The 15,758-nt window shown below is 45.9% G+C and overlaps 1 protein-coding gene across 2 annotated transcripts in view; it reads right to left on the bottom strand.

Moving 5' to 3' along the window:
- Positions 1 to 15,758, bottom strand: part of MED12 (mediator complex subunit 12) — a 36,218-nt gene that overhangs the window by 12,473 nt on the left and 7,987 nt on the right. For both annotated transcript variants that reach the window (XM_042040248.1, XM_042040249.1), the window contains exons 10-26: positions 13,848 to 13,984; positions 12,962 to 13,093; positions 12,443 to 12,569; positions 11,597 to 11,826; positions 11,089 to 11,169; positions 10,053 to 10,226; positions 9,665 to 9,809; positions 8,643 to 8,761; positions 8,348 to 8,491; positions 7,450 to 7,613; positions 7,184 to 7,315; positions 5,204 to 5,431; positions 4,859 to 5,003; positions 4,458 to 4,578; positions 3,680 to 3,781; positions 2,849 to 2,962; positions 2,414 to 2,577 (exon numbers count right to left, since the gene is read on the bottom strand). In XM_042040248.1, coding sequence (XP_041896182.1) covers positions 2,414 to 2,577; positions 2,849 to 2,962; positions 3,680 to 3,781; positions 4,458 to 4,578; positions 4,859 to 5,003; positions 5,204 to 5,431; positions 7,184 to 7,315; positions 7,450 to 7,613; positions 8,348 to 8,491; positions 8,643 to 8,761; positions 9,665 to 9,809; positions 10,053 to 10,226; positions 11,089 to 11,169; positions 11,597 to 11,826; positions 12,443 to 12,569; positions 12,962 to 13,093; positions 13,848 to 13,984 — 2,459 coding nt within the window. The remainder of the gene's footprint in view (positions 1 to 2,413; positions 2,578 to 2,848; positions 2,963 to 3,679; positions 3,782 to 4,457; positions 4,579 to 4,858; positions 5,004 to 5,203; positions 5,432 to 7,183; positions 7,316 to 7,449; positions 7,614 to 8,347; positions 8,492 to 8,642; positions 8,762 to 9,664; positions 9,810 to 10,052; positions 10,227 to 11,088; positions 11,170 to 11,596; positions 11,827 to 12,442; positions 12,570 to 12,961; positions 13,094 to 13,847; positions 13,985 to 15,758) is intronic.

Raw genomic sequence — 15,758 nt, 5'->3', positions numbered from 1 at the left:
ACCATGTCCAGGCTCCATCAACACTGCCACTTGGGCTCAGAAGATCAGAAGGGATCACTTAAAATTGTTTGGTCTATTTCCAGCACAACAAAGCTCTGGAGCTCTCCTAAATTAGGTAACTCAGGGTTGCAGCTAGCACTAAACCAGAACATGTCTTGGGAAAAAGCACACCCCTTAATTCTCATATAGTCATGGAAAACACACTGCCATACTTAGTAAAAACCAATTACTTTACATCTCAAACTCTGGAAAGGAAAATAACTGACTGGATACAAGCCACATGTCATGAGAAGGCAGACAGAAAACTATTACTGTCAGCCTCTCAATTTCAGTTGATGCTCCCTAAATGTATGATAATAATAAGGGCAGCAGCTTCCAAACATGAGGTAGGTACTTCACTCCATTTACAGTTAACTGGCAGCATTTGTTAGTGCAGAAATTTTTCATATTTAAAATTAGGCAAATTCATTAAATTAAAATCAACAGAGGACTGCTATATAAGCACTTCTGCATCTGCAGAGCAAGCCTGATCAGAGAATTGTTCCACTGAGAAGTGACAACAAAAGAAGAGATGAGGATCCAGTTCATTATGCACAGGTGCTGATGCTAAGCCTAGAAAGCTGGAAAAGCCCTTCAGCAGTGGGCAGCACTCTAAGCACTGAAGCACAAAGACTGCAAAGGTCAAAACTCTGGTTTGAAATCCTCGTGAAATCACAGCCTAGATCATTACCTTCATTCCAGATGAAGTTTACACTTTGCCAATACATGAGATTTAGTGACCTCTCCAATGCCTATTACATTTCCTCTCTTCAGTGTTGCTACATCATCATCATCTCTTGATTATAATCTCTTTCTTGCCTAGGTAATACACATATCCTTGGAAAGACTCTTTATCACTTGCTCAGCTTCTTACAAGAACTCAGACATCGTTTCCAATCCACTTTATTGGTATAAACAAGAAAGACAGACGTGCTGGAGGGAAGGAATGCCATCCAGAGGGACCTGAACAGGTTTAAGAGGTGGGCACTGGAACAGGTTGCCCAGAGAACCTGTGGATGCCCCATTCCTGGGAGTGTTTAAGACCAAGTTGGATGGGGCCCTGAGCAACCTGGTATAGTGAACATGGTCCTGCCCATGACCTTTAAGGCCTTTAACCCTTTAAGGTCCATTCCAACCCAAACCATTCTGAGTCTATGAAGAAACATTTACATTAATTATAATCTGCTCCTTTTCCCCATCCCTTCACAATGAAATCTATTATAAAATATATACCTGAAGCTGAGATTGAGAAATCACAACCTACAATTTAAGGCATTGATAGTGCAAGTTGACTGCTCACAGTGGAGGTGCTAATATTAAATACAGAATTTTATCAGCCCTTTACAGCTGCAGGAAGCCAGTCTGGTGGTAACTCACGGGTATCTACTGGAATGCTCACTCCTACATAACCAATGCTGCCAACAACTGGTATGAGCTGTGATACCTGGCACTGCTACTCCCTGCTGTGCACAAACACTTTTACTTACTTCGAGTCCTGCCTATATAGACTTTGATCAGCAAGGGAAAATCTACTTCTGTAAATGCTACAGTCAGGTTTCAGTGACATCAAGAATGTTGAATTTATACTTAAAAACAGGTGGTTCCAATTCTTTTTTGGTAAGCTGGTAACATTGCTATGCAATGAGCCAATTAATAAACAATAGCATGAGGACAACACACAGCACTGATGGTCGGTTTACACATTAGTAATGTAAAATACAGGTTTCAGATTGTAACACCACATCTTTCCTGCTGAGAGAATAAACTTATAACCAAGGCTAAGGATACCCTTCAACATCCATTTTCATACAGCATGGTTACATCCACTCCACTCTGCAACCTTGTTAGCCAGGTCAGTGTCAACTTTCCTCAAAGGAAAAGAAATACCAGTGCTGTCAGATTAGGCTAAGCAAAAGGCTTTTGTTGTCATTGTTTTAATTAACTAAACAGAGCAATGCAAAGCCCAGGGATACATTAACAGCCTTAGCTGCAAGAAACACTTAAGCTGCATTCTGAAAGACACCGTTTATCATTTCAATAAACTGTCTTTATCGTGCTGATCTTCTCTGCCTTCAGCACACATCTCGGGATACCACTCCCAGCACTCCCCCTCCTTGGACAGGAGCCCTGCACTACTGCCAAAGCAAAGGGAAGGCAGTCCCTGCATACTGCAACACCTAATTCTTGAGTACTGCTTGTCTCTGTGTTTTGCTAACAGTGAGCAATCCTCTGTATTGTCACATGACAGAAACACTGCAGGTTCTTCACTGATCTTTCAAAGAAATACCTGCCAAACCCAACCTGAAGAAAGGCATATGGGATATATATGTCTGCAGAAGGGATAAGGACAAACTTAAAGATGGGGCAGACTCACCTGTTGACATATACTCCTCAGTACATATTTGGCATAAATATCCAAGCTAGCTGTTTCTACAGTTACTACCCGACCACCAGCCTTCCTGGTGCCCAGCTCATCATCCATGAGATCATCAACACCTCCAGGGTGGGAAAAGCCAGAACCTTTCAGTTCTGCATCTCCTAAAAGGAAAGCACAAGTGTCACGTAATCAACAACTCTAACCACAAAGCCTGACTCAAAAAACTTCTTGAGATTCTGTAAGCTCTCCCTGGGATCAGTAATCTCTCTGCAGAAAAGAGACTCAAAGAATGTTTACAGCTACACACAAGCTGCATATTCACCAGAACACATCTCCTCTGGCCTTCTGTACAGCCAACACATACAATATAGTGCCTTTCTCCCACTCCCATGAAAAACATGCTTATGGGCTCAGGCTAACACAGGTACACACCCAGAACAAAGACAGCCTTCAGCACTGCAAAGACTGCTCCATCCACAATGCGATTCTGGGAAGCTGCCAGTAAGTGACGGTCACAGGAAGAGCGAATTCCCACAGTGGGTTTGTCTGCAAAGAGGACAAAGGGGAAAGGCAATACTCAGTAAGAGAGAAAGGCACGGGCTCCAGAGCTGCCTGAATTATGTGCCAGCAAGTACCATAAAATTCAGCTCAGAGAATCCCGAGGCCAGTTCCTTTCCTAACTCTAACATGGCGTCCATTTAATTAAGTTTCAAGAAGCATAATGTCAATCACGTTGTGACAACTGAACCATGAAATCCAAATGGGGTGCAGAGCTTGTGTCATGAACTCCAAGCTCCAACAGTACCCTAGACCTAGAATACAGACTGGATTTAGAAATCTGAGCTATCAGGATACTGGTGAGAAGCCAAGAACAGAGCTTCCTGGAATGTTTCCATCATCACACAGAAAAGGAGTGCTGTAAAACAGCAGCTTCTGGCACCAAGTTAAGAGGCTATACAAAGCTCAAGACATAAAAGAAGAAGTGATCATTACTCTAATGGTTTAGTGACAGCAAGGCCACCTCTACTGGCTGGTTTCCTGCCTCCAAGAACCTTCTCCCCAATGCCTAGCTACCATGGAGTGACATAAATGGAAGGATACTGTTCTTTGTCCTATGAAGAAAGCAGTGCATCAGGCTTTGCCTGCTTTATTCAAAGCAAGCAGGTTATGATCTCTATCCAAAAGGTCTTGTATCTCTCTTCTTGAGGTGCAGGAGCCTCAGTACTTTCACAATAAAGAAAAGCTCTAGGTTCATTCACTTACTGCCGTCTTGCTGGCATGGGTTCAGCTGTGGAGTCTTAAACAGATGGAGTAAAATCCGGCAGGTCAGACGTGCTCCTGGTTCTGAGTCCTGTTCACTGCAGGCTATGTAAAGAAAACAGACAACTGAGATTTCTTAAGCACCAGGACAGCTGACTCTCAATCCAAAAGCTATTCACAGTGCACTGCCCTGGAGCAGCCAACCAAGAAGCTGCAGCAGCCTTATTGTATTTACAAATATGGAGCATGTGCAGCAATTAACATGCAAGCGAGCAAATCCATCAGTATTATCCCCAGTGACATTCACTGCATTCTGCTTGCTCCATCTTTCCAACTTCAACCTGTCAAGAGTCTGGATGTTGTAATCCCCAGAGCAGAGATAGGAAGGCTGGTGGCAGAGTAAGGCAGTGGCACAGGTGCTGTAAGCCCAGCTGGCTGCTCTAGCCAAAACGCTAAGCTGAACAGTATTATCAGTGGGAGGCATACTGCTGGAGTTCAGAGCTGAGTACAGTGGTCACACAGTGAGGCTGGTAACACCTCTCCATGCTTATTTCAGCTTGCACATAAACTCGAGAGAGCAGGGCAGTGAAAAACCTTAGCACAACCAGTTTTTGGCAGAAATCAAAAGGCCAGAATTTCTCTAAAGCATCATATTCAGTTATTAAGTATAAAAGAAGTATTGGAAGCATGTTTCACAGCTATGGGGTTCACCAAGTACCCATTAAGCACGGGCCTTTGGGTCAGAACTGAGTCAGACAGGTTTGTGCAGGGATGCACTTACCAGCATTGAGGAGTGAGGGGATAGCAGCACAGCGAATCAGGTCCTCCAGCAGCAAGCACTGCCGGGCAATGAGAATGGCAACAAAGGTGGCCAAGGAATCATGGAAAGATAAGTCACTGACCTGAAAGAGAGGAGATCAGCCAGTGATCCAAACAGCCTCTACCTCATTCTCTCTGTCAGCAATTCCTACGAGCTGGGGGGCGGAAGGGCCCATAACCCCTGTTCAATGTCCATGGTCTGCCCAGGCTGCAACAAACACCAACGGCAGCCCCTGGTGTTCAAAGCCTTTTCCCTGCCCTCAGAAGACAAAGCCTCCATCCCTTGTTCACTTTTGCCTTCCCCCAAGGGATCCCTCCACTCCTGCTTCAATTCCTTTTCCCCTTTTGAATGTTTGCACTTGCATCAACATTGCAGAGGAGATCATTGAAGCCACAGGTCCCATTATTGGAGGAACAGCACAAAGCTTTGAGCACACCCAGCCACTCGGCACTTAGAGACTTGCAGTAGCCAGTTAGCTCAGCACACAGGATAGCAATGTCGTTCACCCTGTTAAATAAATAATGAAAAAAGCAGAGGGTCAGCTTTGCTACTCATGCATGCCATCAGGTCAGCGATTTTCTAAGGGACCCCAGCCTTGGCTCTTCCTTCTTCATACCCCAAGACAGCCAAGATACGGCTACTGGCTTCCTTACCCTCACCTAGAGAATTTACTTTCTCAGTAGAACCACGAAAGCTCTGTCTCTCACCTGTCTGGATCGTGGTGTCCCACACACACGTGCATTAGTGCATTACAGACGAAACTGTAGCGGTTGGCTGGGTTCTCATTGAGGCTCTTGCCCAGGTTGGTGTACGTAAAGTTATGTGCAGATGGATTTTCAATAGTGTCAATCATGAACTCTGGTTCCCACAGCATGTTGGAGTCAGATGGCTCAACATTGCAATAGATTGTGTTCTTCACCTTGGAGCAGAAGTCACTAAACAGGACAGAAAAGAGATTAGGAATACAAAACCCTAAGTGGTCACTGAACTGTGGTGAGCAAAGACAAACCCTCTCTGGGCAAGAACATGTTGAAACTCAAGATCACTGTGTACCAATAAAGACATTTGGTTTTTTCTATTTATTCCTTTCTGTGCTTGCATTCTAAGACATGTTAAACATTCAGTTTATTTCCACATCAACCAGAACTTTACAAAATTTCTATCAGTACTCCTCTTCTATGGGGAGGAGATTCAGCTCCTCGTAAGTAATTCCAAACCTCTAGTAATTTATCCACTCACCCTCCTTTGGGCCTAAATCCACTACATGCTTTTTGGAGTTTGCTACCCCAAACCACAAGGCACAGTTGTACCATGACATAAACAGGGGTCTAATGATGCTGTTTGTTCTGTTCTCCATTAGTTTCCAAACAATATTTAATATTTAATTTGCTTTCTGACTGCTACTGTACCCTATAATGACATTTTCAATTATGTATCTGTTACAGCTCAAAGATCCTTTATTCAACCAGTAGAATATATCCACCACCACATAGAATTTAGAAAGGAACAAAGACAATCCTATGTGCATTTTTCTGTGTTTAACAACACTGAATTTCATCTGTCTGTTTATCACCTGGTCACCATCAATGGTGACCAATTACTACAAAAACCTGCAGCCAACTTCTATTATATGCTAAGTAACAGCTATATGAAAAGTTTTGATATCACCACTCACACTTCTAAGGCATAAAACAGCACAAGAATTAGCAGAGTGCTTTGGAACTCCTTGTTTCAATCTCTAACTTACTGTTTGCCTGCTAGGGATTATTCCCTTTTATCTGTGGCCACTTACTTTAAAGTTTTGCTGAGCAGCTTTTGGGAATTCAGTTAGACTAGTATCAGGTTTCTCATTTCTGTATGTATGACAACTCCTTCAAAGAACTCCACTATGACAAACTATGACAACAGCAATCCCTCCTGCTCTCAATTCAGTCCAGAGAGAGACTTCCAATGCTCTCTGTAGCTGGGAGTTTGGCCAGCTGATATCAAGACAAAAGCCATTCTCACAGCCCCTCACTGGGGGGTAACACCAAGGCTCAGATGGTCCCACAACACACCTGCACTGGAAACACTAATAGGGAGCAGGGGCTGAGAGAGAAGACAAAGTGAAGCATTGTACTGCAAAACGGGGCTGTCAGGAGAATTACCCCTTCACAGGATCAGGTAAGCACAAAGCCTGGGAAATATGTGGACTCCATCTCTGGGTGGCTATGGAAGCTAGTGGAGGGACAGTTCCCAAGATAAGAAGGTCGCAGCATAAACTAATCCCATGGGACAGAACCTGGGGGCAACATCAGCACAGCAGAACCCAAACAGCCAACAGGAGCAGAAAAAGGAGTGCAAAGTAGCACAGGAACAAACCCAGAACCAAGCAGAGCAGGTTCAGAAACAGCTCAAGGAGTATTAGGGAGCAGAGAACCACCTTTAAGATGAACTGCTCAGTCATCAGTTTAGCAGGAACAAAACTATCTACATCTATCCTCCAGGAGTGGGGTAGGTACAGACCTGTGGAGGTACAGAGGACTACTGAGGTAATTTACCAAAAGATGATAATTTAAGAGTCAAGATTATCCACTGAATCACTGAGAGGCTCTTGAGCAATCCCATCAAACAAGATCAAAAGCAAAGTTTAAGTCAAGGTGCTACAGTGAGCAGTACCCATTGCATCTCAGCTGCATCAGACTCACCTAAATAGCTCCCCAAATTTACTTTTGAGGTGACTGCAGGAGGTATACAGGTCGTAGAGATAGGCCAGGATACAGCGCTCTGCTGAGGAGCCATCCGAGCGGTTCATGCCATGTTTCACCACCCCACACAGACTGCAGAGAGACAAAAGAAGTGAGCTGAACCCTGAGTAGCTGCCTTTTGGGTAGGATATAGATGTCCCTGCCCCTTATGAACCCCCAGAACACACACTGCTTCCTTACACCCTGTGAGAGGGAGATGCCCTTACCCTTCGAAGACCTGAGCCATCTGGTCCTGGTTCAGGATAAGGCAGGAGTGGTAGTGCCGCAGCACAGCCACGATGCACAGGCACAAGCTGGTGGTATAGCTGCCAACAAGGTCGGAGGATTTCAACAGCAGTTCTGCCTCCACCACGCTCAGTTCATTCAGCAACTGCACCCAATGACAGAAAAACCCTTCAACAGCCACAGGGGTAAGGTATGGTCAGAAAGGGAGGAGGCACACCAAACCCACAGCCTATAGGACCTGCCAGGAAAGGCACTGCCAGGCACTTTCTGCTTAGGGATGTACCCCAGAACAGTTGGCACAATGTCTCAGGCAGTACAAGGGGCTGTCAGGGCTTGGTATCAGAGGGTGACTGGGACAGGCAGTATCAAGCAGCTTGTTTGGTAGTTCTATCCTGCATAAATCTCACTCTGATATCCTTTCCAGGCTAGGCTTCCAGAGACACCTGGTACAGGCTGAAGAAACAGCAACAGGATTTTAGCAGGATCCAGAAGGCAGCTTGAGCTGCCATGTGCCAAGGATCTTTCCAGGGGAGCAAGTTAGGCAAGCTGCCAGGGACAGACAACCCCCTTCTCATTTAGAACAAGGCCCTGCTGCAACCAGGGACAGATATGCAATGCAAGTCCTTTGGAGACAAGCCCAAATCCTTTGGAAGAATAATCCTGAGAACAGAACATGCAAGACTATCTGCCACACACAACCTATTCCTAACAGCTGCAGCGCAGAAGCACCACAATGACCATATAATCTGACCACCTTCATGACACAGGTCAGAGGGTCACCAGTGATGACCAGAGCAGGCCAACTATCACAGCACAGATCTGCTGCCTCTCAGGTGGACAAATCCCTCCCCAAGAAGCACCAGAGCACACTGCCCTTACCTGGATGGCGAAGTCGATAAGACCACTGATATTGAGTGAATACTCCATCAAGTCAAATATGAACTGCACGTGCTGTACCAGAGGCAGGTGGTATGACATTCCCAAAGCAAAGCTGGTGATCTGTTCCAAGACATTACGAGATACCTGCAAGTGCAAGATAACACACAGTCTATCTCCCCTTTCAGAAGTCCCTCAGCAGGCTCACCTCCTTTTTTCTGTCCAGGAAGCTGCTCTCAGTAACACAAAGGGATACAGTCAGGGCCCAAGAAGGACAGCAGTTTTGAAATTTTCATACCTGAGATGTGACTTGGTGCTGATCAAAGTGAGAAAGGTGCTGGAACTTTGCAAAGATATCTTCAGCTGTTGGGAAGGCTTCTGGCTTGCTTTTTTTCCTCTTCTGGCCTTCCTCCCCACCTACCAAAGTTGAAAATATCAGAAAACAGTATTAGGCTTGATTAAACATCAGCCATCAGCTTCTGACAGTTCCCCAGCAAGATCAGCCCCTGTCATGAAGCATAGGCAAAAGGCCTGAGTCCTAGACCTTAAGTTGGTAAGGACTATCTTGAATTGACAAAAAACCCCAAACATTAAGGCATTCCTAACCTAAGAATGACAGCAGGGCTGACATCTAGTTTATCCCAAATGAAAGTACTACTTGGAATATCCTTCTGTTTTGATTTAGAGATATACCTATTCCCTGATGAGAACAGGCATTCTGGACTGGAGATGCTCAGCCACAGAAGTTTCTTTGTCAGAGTACTCCACCTCTTAAAGCATCATCTTTCTACCACATTTTAAGCTGCCTTTCAGGCGTCAGACAAAGAAAGAAAAATTGTAGCCAGATTCTCAGCTGTGGGACATCAGAGGCTTTCCGCTGATTTTGACCCAGCTATCCAAATTTCCTATCCTATGCATTTAGCACGTGCCTGAAGTGTAACAGTGTATGTTCAGTGAAGTCTTTGTCAAACATGCATTGGCAAAGTATTTTCTGCTTCTTGTGCAAGGATCTAAATGCAAGAATAAATAAAATAAAATCTGAAAAGCCAAGGTTTTGGCCTGGGTCTCACTCTCAGCCTTGTACGACTCAATTCTCTTCTGAAGACAAGTTAATTAAACAGACATTGCCAGCAGGAAACCAACTGTCTTACTTGCTGGTTTGTTTGAAAACAGACCACCACTCCAGACTCATTCTCTAGTACCTCTTACCAGACACTGTAGATTGTGTAAAATCCTTTCACTGTGAGACTCCAGACAAGGGAGTCAGCCAACTGGAAAGATGCTCTAACTTCAGAAAGGAGTGTCTCAAGCTCTACTAACCTGTCTCTGCAGTGCTCTTTCTGTTTAAGACTTTTAGAATGTCTTTAGTTATTTTCTTGATTGTATGCCGAGCATCATCCCGTTGTTTTCCAACCCCAAAAAGAACTACCAGCCTTTGGTTACACTCATGACTGCATGACTCCTCCTGGGGAACCAAAAGAGACAACTGCATTAGCAACTACAAGGCTGAATGCTTTAATCTTGCTTCACATCTGGATCTCTGAAAGAAAAATAAAACCTTCATCTCAGAAGCTTTGCTGGGAGTAAGCAAGGAGCCATTCAGAAAAGCAGGACTGCTCCTTACTCAGCCACAGCAGGGAGAGAGAGCAGCCTCATGACCAGTGCACAAGGCAAGCAACAGGGGAGCAGTTAGGAGCAAGTCTCGTACCTGAGGAATAGGGAAGTGTGTTGCATACTGGATGTGCCGAGGCTGGTCATACAGGGATGCTAGCATTCCTTCCACAGACTTATCCTTCAGCAGCGTCTTTGCTTCCTTTTCAGGATCTGGCTTTTCAGGGGAAGGGCTGGCTTTAGATTCACAATGCATTGGTGGAGAAAACATCTGGGGAGACATAAGAACAAGAAAATGTAGTTAGGGAACATGGTCATGCAACAGTAAAGATTGCTGAAGGAATGTACATCTGCTCAGGCTTAAAAAGGAGCAGGAACAGGAAGGGTTGGAAAAACAGCCAGTTCTTAAGGCAATAATCAAGGTAATGTGCTAGGAGACTATTCCTACTTTTGCTTCTGGTCCAAGTTGTATATTAAGTTAAACACAAAAGGAATAACACAATAGGAGTAATAAATTCATGGCTTAGATTTTTGGAAACAACCCCTTCCACAGAAGGAGTGAGGATCCTGGGAAAGCATATAGCTTTGCATCACACTTGCCTGACATGTACCTTAAAAGGTCAGAAATGGCTGGATAGATGCAGGTACTCAGGCATTTTTCAAGCACCGCAAATTAATTTTACTACTAAGTGCTTCAAAGTGTTCTGCTACCATGAGCTATGGCCACAGATATGAAGAACTGTAAACGTGAAGAAGTACTGAAGGCCACACAGTAGGATGAAAGCAGACTAGTGTCTTCTCCCAGGACCAAGAAAACCTCTCCAACTGGTCACTCCCAATCTGGTGCCATCATGGTCATTCATTTCCCATCCACTTCCAAGCAGCCCACTTCCTACCCTGCCCAAACACTGGGCTGGCAGTAGCCAGAGCACAAGAGGTCCCAGGGATGACTGGGACTCACTCTACTCTGAATGAACACCAACCTACATAAATAGGCCTTTTACAGTGTCAACTGCCTTACAATCCAGCCACTTCCAGCAGATACACAAAAGCAAGGCACATGCTGCTCCTGGGCTCCCTACAACACCCTGACCCTACTTACTGAGTAACAGGTAGGAGATGCTGGAACGTACCGAAAAGTCTGTCTTTTCCATGTCATCAAAGAGCATGCTGGGGTTGTGGTCAATGTCCATGGGCTCTGAAAGACCTGTGTCCTGGGAACAGACAGAGCAGCTTTACATCTCAGTGATGCATCAGGGAACAAGGAAATGTTTGTTGACTAGAGCATTGATGTCCATGTTGGACAGCGACAGCAATATGGCACCACACCCATAGTACCTGGCAAGCTGGAGCCTGATACACCTCAAATATCATGGACAGGCCTCACACAGCACCTCATTATATGCTGCTGTTTCAAGCCATGCAAGATTTTCCTATCTACCCTTCTGCAATCTGCAGGTCCTTTCCAGTCACTTAGAACACAACCTTAAATTGAAATGCTAAGGAAAGGCTGGGGGAAGGAAGAGCAGGAAACCAGGGTACATCCTCCAGCAGGTAATAGCAAGGAGGCTGCAAAGCTAGTAAAAACAGGCAAGCACAACACAGAGATGTACAGGAGGGCCATGGTGCTCATGCTCTCACCTCCAGCTTGATGCCACTGCTTCCCTCTGTCTCCTTCCTGTCATGTTCCTCAGCAGGGTCATCAAAGGGTGAGGGAGGACGAGGCCCATGAGAATCCATGGCAAGATCACCCCGGGAGATGAGCGTGCACATGTAGATGTTGTGGGAGAAGACATCATGTCGGATTAGCTCACAGAACAGCAGCACCAGATTAAAGAACTCCACCTTCTCATTTTCCTTCCCTGGATCAGCTGAAAGGACAACACAGACAGTCAGGGCTATCAGAGCAGTTCTGCACCACTGTAAGCAACACCAGCCACCTAACCTAGGGCAAGAGAACGCATTTCTTGACATGTCAACACAGTGACTGACACACAGTTCTGAGATTACAGGAGGGACTAAAAGCAGAAAGTCCAGTTTCAAAAATTAGCAATTAAGTCAAAAGCTCTCCAGTGTCACAGCCCAGAGGCACTGGACTTTAGCCTGGAAGTGCTATTCCTGGGTGTACAAACAGCTGCCTGCATCATTCAGACCTGTTACCCTATCACCCTTAATCTGTTTGCAGAACTTCCACTGAGACCCAGAGCTCTGTAACCAGTTAAAAACCTCCCTCTAGTTCTCAGCCTGAAGCAATTCCTGATTAAGCTAAACTCATCTATCCTTGGTCAATGCTCTGTTAACAGAAGTGCCTCTGCATAATCTGTCATCTGGCCCTACAAGCTGCTTTTCCTTCCTCTCCAAGGTAAGCTCTGAATTGCAATGAAGCCAGACAGAGAATTTAGACCAGTATCTACACACAAGAGAACTGCAAGTTCGCAAGAGAGGGAAATCTAAAAACTGGGAGACCACAAGTTCTTATTTACATACTTAGCATAGGAGCTTGAGTGTCAAGGAATTGCATAAGGACATCCTGAAAGACAGGAGCGCTGGCTGCTGAGAGAGAGCCTGAGGAGATGGAGCCCTTCTCATCCACGACTTCAGAATCCCCACACCTCTGCAGAAACAGAAAAAGTACCAACTGCTGACACAGAGGAGAAACTTCCTATCCATAAATCTCAGAAAAATTCTCTTGAAGACTTCTTTTTTTATCTTGCTCTTATAAACAAGCCACCACACAGGTTTCTGTAAGCTACTTCACAGTCTCCAAGTATGTCAGCGCTTCCGCACTGCAATCAGCTGTCCTCAAATGTATCCAAGAAATGGGATAGGCACCATCCCACAGGCTCATTTATGACCTACATTGGGTCAGATGGAGCAAATGCCATAATTAGCAGCACCAGTGACAAGAGGCACTGTGCTGATCAGCCTTTGCCTGTCGGTGTAATCTGAATTAGGTAACCTCTGCTCTCCTTTAGTGCTCCCAGCCTTCCAGGAATAAGGACCTACCTCAGCCTCGATCTCTGCTTGACGCTTTTCCAGGAGTTTGGCCACGACCATGGCCCTGTGGCGCCCAGACCGTTTGTAGCTGACAGCCCATTCACACAGCAAGGCCACCACTGCATCATCGTCTGGGGAGATCTGGGGGGATATAAGCACTGCAGTGAGAACCTGAGCCAAGCAGAAAAGGGAAGCAGATATAACAGTGGGTCTGCTCCCCATGGAACAGAGCCTGAAGACTACTACGTTCCCCTCCTCCTAACAGGGAGGACAGATGTCAAGCTAGAGCCCTCCTGCTTTGACTCCATTTTGCAACATGAGTTCCACAGCCCCTGACAAATCTCCAGACTGACTCTGCTCCAGAAAATCATCTCTCTTCCAGCAGCACATCTATAGAGTGCTAATCACAGCACTAAGTACAACACAACTTCTCAACACCCTCATACGAAGTATACAAACAGCCAGTCCTGCAGCTCACTGCCAGGAACCAATGCAGCAGTGGATGCACTGTGGCCCTACACATCATAAATACATCACCTCCCAGGCTAAGAGGAACCTGAACTGTGAGCTCCCAAGAATAAGCAGCCAGCCCAAAATATGACCAGGCTAGTACTGACACAACAAGTCCTTAGCACCAATCTGGCATGCAGACTGATATCTTTCATCAGTGAATTCTCTCAAGCTTACACGTATTTGTTGGACTTTCTAGAGCACAGAATCCCCCTTCTCATTTTAGTATTTCCCTAACAAGGCTGCATGAAATCCTTTTCAATGGAGATCATGTCTCTTGGCCAAAGAGACACGTCTCTGCAGACACAGGACAGTAACAAGTGGGATATAAACAAGAACACAGCCACATCCAAGACCAGGGCCCAGCAGCAAAGTCCCAGAGCACCTCATGACTGTCTTTGGTCGGACCCAGCCCAAATATCCTGTTATACAAGGAATCCAAAGAGTTGCTGAAGTCAGATCTTTCAAAGCTGTGACTGTCCAGAACTTCTAAGGTATGCAAGACACGGCCAATAGTGAAACCTAGAAGAGAACAGAGAAGAGAAATGTGTATTTGGCACCTGGTACAACAGACTCTAGAGCAACACTAGATGTGTTCTCAAGGTCAGCCAAGGTTAGAAAGGCCTATACCTCATATCAAGACCAGTTCCACAAGGAAAAAAAAGATGGGTTGTAGCTGTAGGTGATTCTCTTCTAAGAGGAACAGAGCGTTTGGGCCCTTTATCCAAACGCCAGATGCACCCTTCTCTAAGGGTAAAGTCTGATGCATTCCTGGGGCCCAAGTTATGGACATTGAAATCATGAAACTTCCTAGCCTGGTACAGCCCTCAGACTGTACCAGTTCCTGGTCTCCCACACAGGAGGAGATGAAGTTGCAAGTGTAGTCCAAAGATAATCAAAAGGGACTTCTGGACCTTGGGACCGACCATTAGCAAGGGATTCTGGAACACAGGCTACTTTCTCTTCTATCCTTCCAGTTACAGGCAATGACATTGGAAGAAACAGATGGGCCCAGTCTATTAACACATGGCTCCATGGCTGGTGTCACTGCAAAAATATTGAGGTTTTCTGGCAATGGGAGGGCCTACACAGCACCAGGCACACTGGACTGTTCAGTGTATGAGAAACTGGTTGGACAGTCACAACCAGAGGGTAGTGGTCAAAGGCTCAGAGTCCCAAAGGACATCAGTGATGAGTGGTGACATAGACAAAGATCAAGTGCACCCTCAGCAAGTCTGTAGATGACACCAAACTGAGTGGTTTGGTTGATACTCCTGAAGGATGGATGACATCCAGAGGGACCTGGACAAGCTTGAGCAGTGGCCCATGGGAATCCCACAAGGTTCAACAAGGCCAAGTACAAGCTGCTGCACCTGGGGCAGGGCAACCCCAGTATCAATCCAGGATGGGGGATGAACAGCTGGAGAGCAGCCCTGCAGAGAAGGACTTGGGGGTGCTGGTGGAGGAGAGGCTGGACACGAGCCAGCCATGTGCACTCACAGCCCAGAAAGCCAAGTGTGTCCTGGGCTGCAGCAAAAGCCCTGTGGGCAGCAGGGGAGGGAGGGGATTCTGCCCCTCTGCTCCACTCTGGTGAGACCCCACCTGCAGTGCTGCCTCCAGCTCTGGGGTCCCCAGCACAGGAAGGACATGGGCCTGTTGGAGTGAGTCCAGAGGAGGCCATGAAGTGGATTAGAGGGATGCAATGCCTCTCCTAGGAGGAAAGGCTGGAAGAGTTGGGATTGCTCAGCCTGAAGAAAAGGCTCTAAGGTGATGACCTAACTGTTGCCTTTCACACTAAAGGGGGCTTACAAGAAAGCTTGAGAGAAACTTTTTACAAGGGCAGGATAAAGGGGAATGGCTTAATATTGAAAGAGGATAGACTGAGACTGGATGTTAGGAAGAAATTCTCCCCTCTGAGCATGGTGAAGCAGTGGGACAGGTTGCCCAGAGAAATTGTGGATGCTCCATTCCTGGAAGTGTTCAAGGCCAGGCTGGATAGGCCCTCAGCAACCAGATCTAGGGGAAGGTGTCCCTGCCTATAGCAGGGAAATTGAGACTACTTCATTTTTAAGGTCCCTTCCAACCCAAACTATCTATGATTCTATGAGAAGTTTCTGTGAGCTCATTGCTTGGGCTCATTGCCCAAGGAAATCTGTACCAGTCAGGCAAGGGTCCACCCATCTTAATATCCTGACTTCCACTGTGGCAAACAGCAGATCTTAGGGGAAAGCATCAGAGCATGGCACATAGACAAGAGTATAGTTCCCTGGTACATATTTCCAGCTTCCAGTAACAG

The sequence above is a fragment of the Corvus kubaryi genome, unplaced genomic scaffold, assembly GCF_017639235.1.
Source record: "Corvus kubaryi isolate FWS band 111438036 unplaced genomic scaffold, C.kubaryi_AGA036_p1.0 37395, whole genome shotgun sequence".
NCBI classification, from domain to species: domain Eukaryota; kingdom Metazoa; phylum Chordata; class Aves; order Passeriformes; family Corvidae; genus Corvus; species Corvus kubaryi.
The sequence above is the reverse complement of the archived record's forward strand: the minus strand, read 5'-3'. Positions and strand labels throughout refer to the sequence as shown.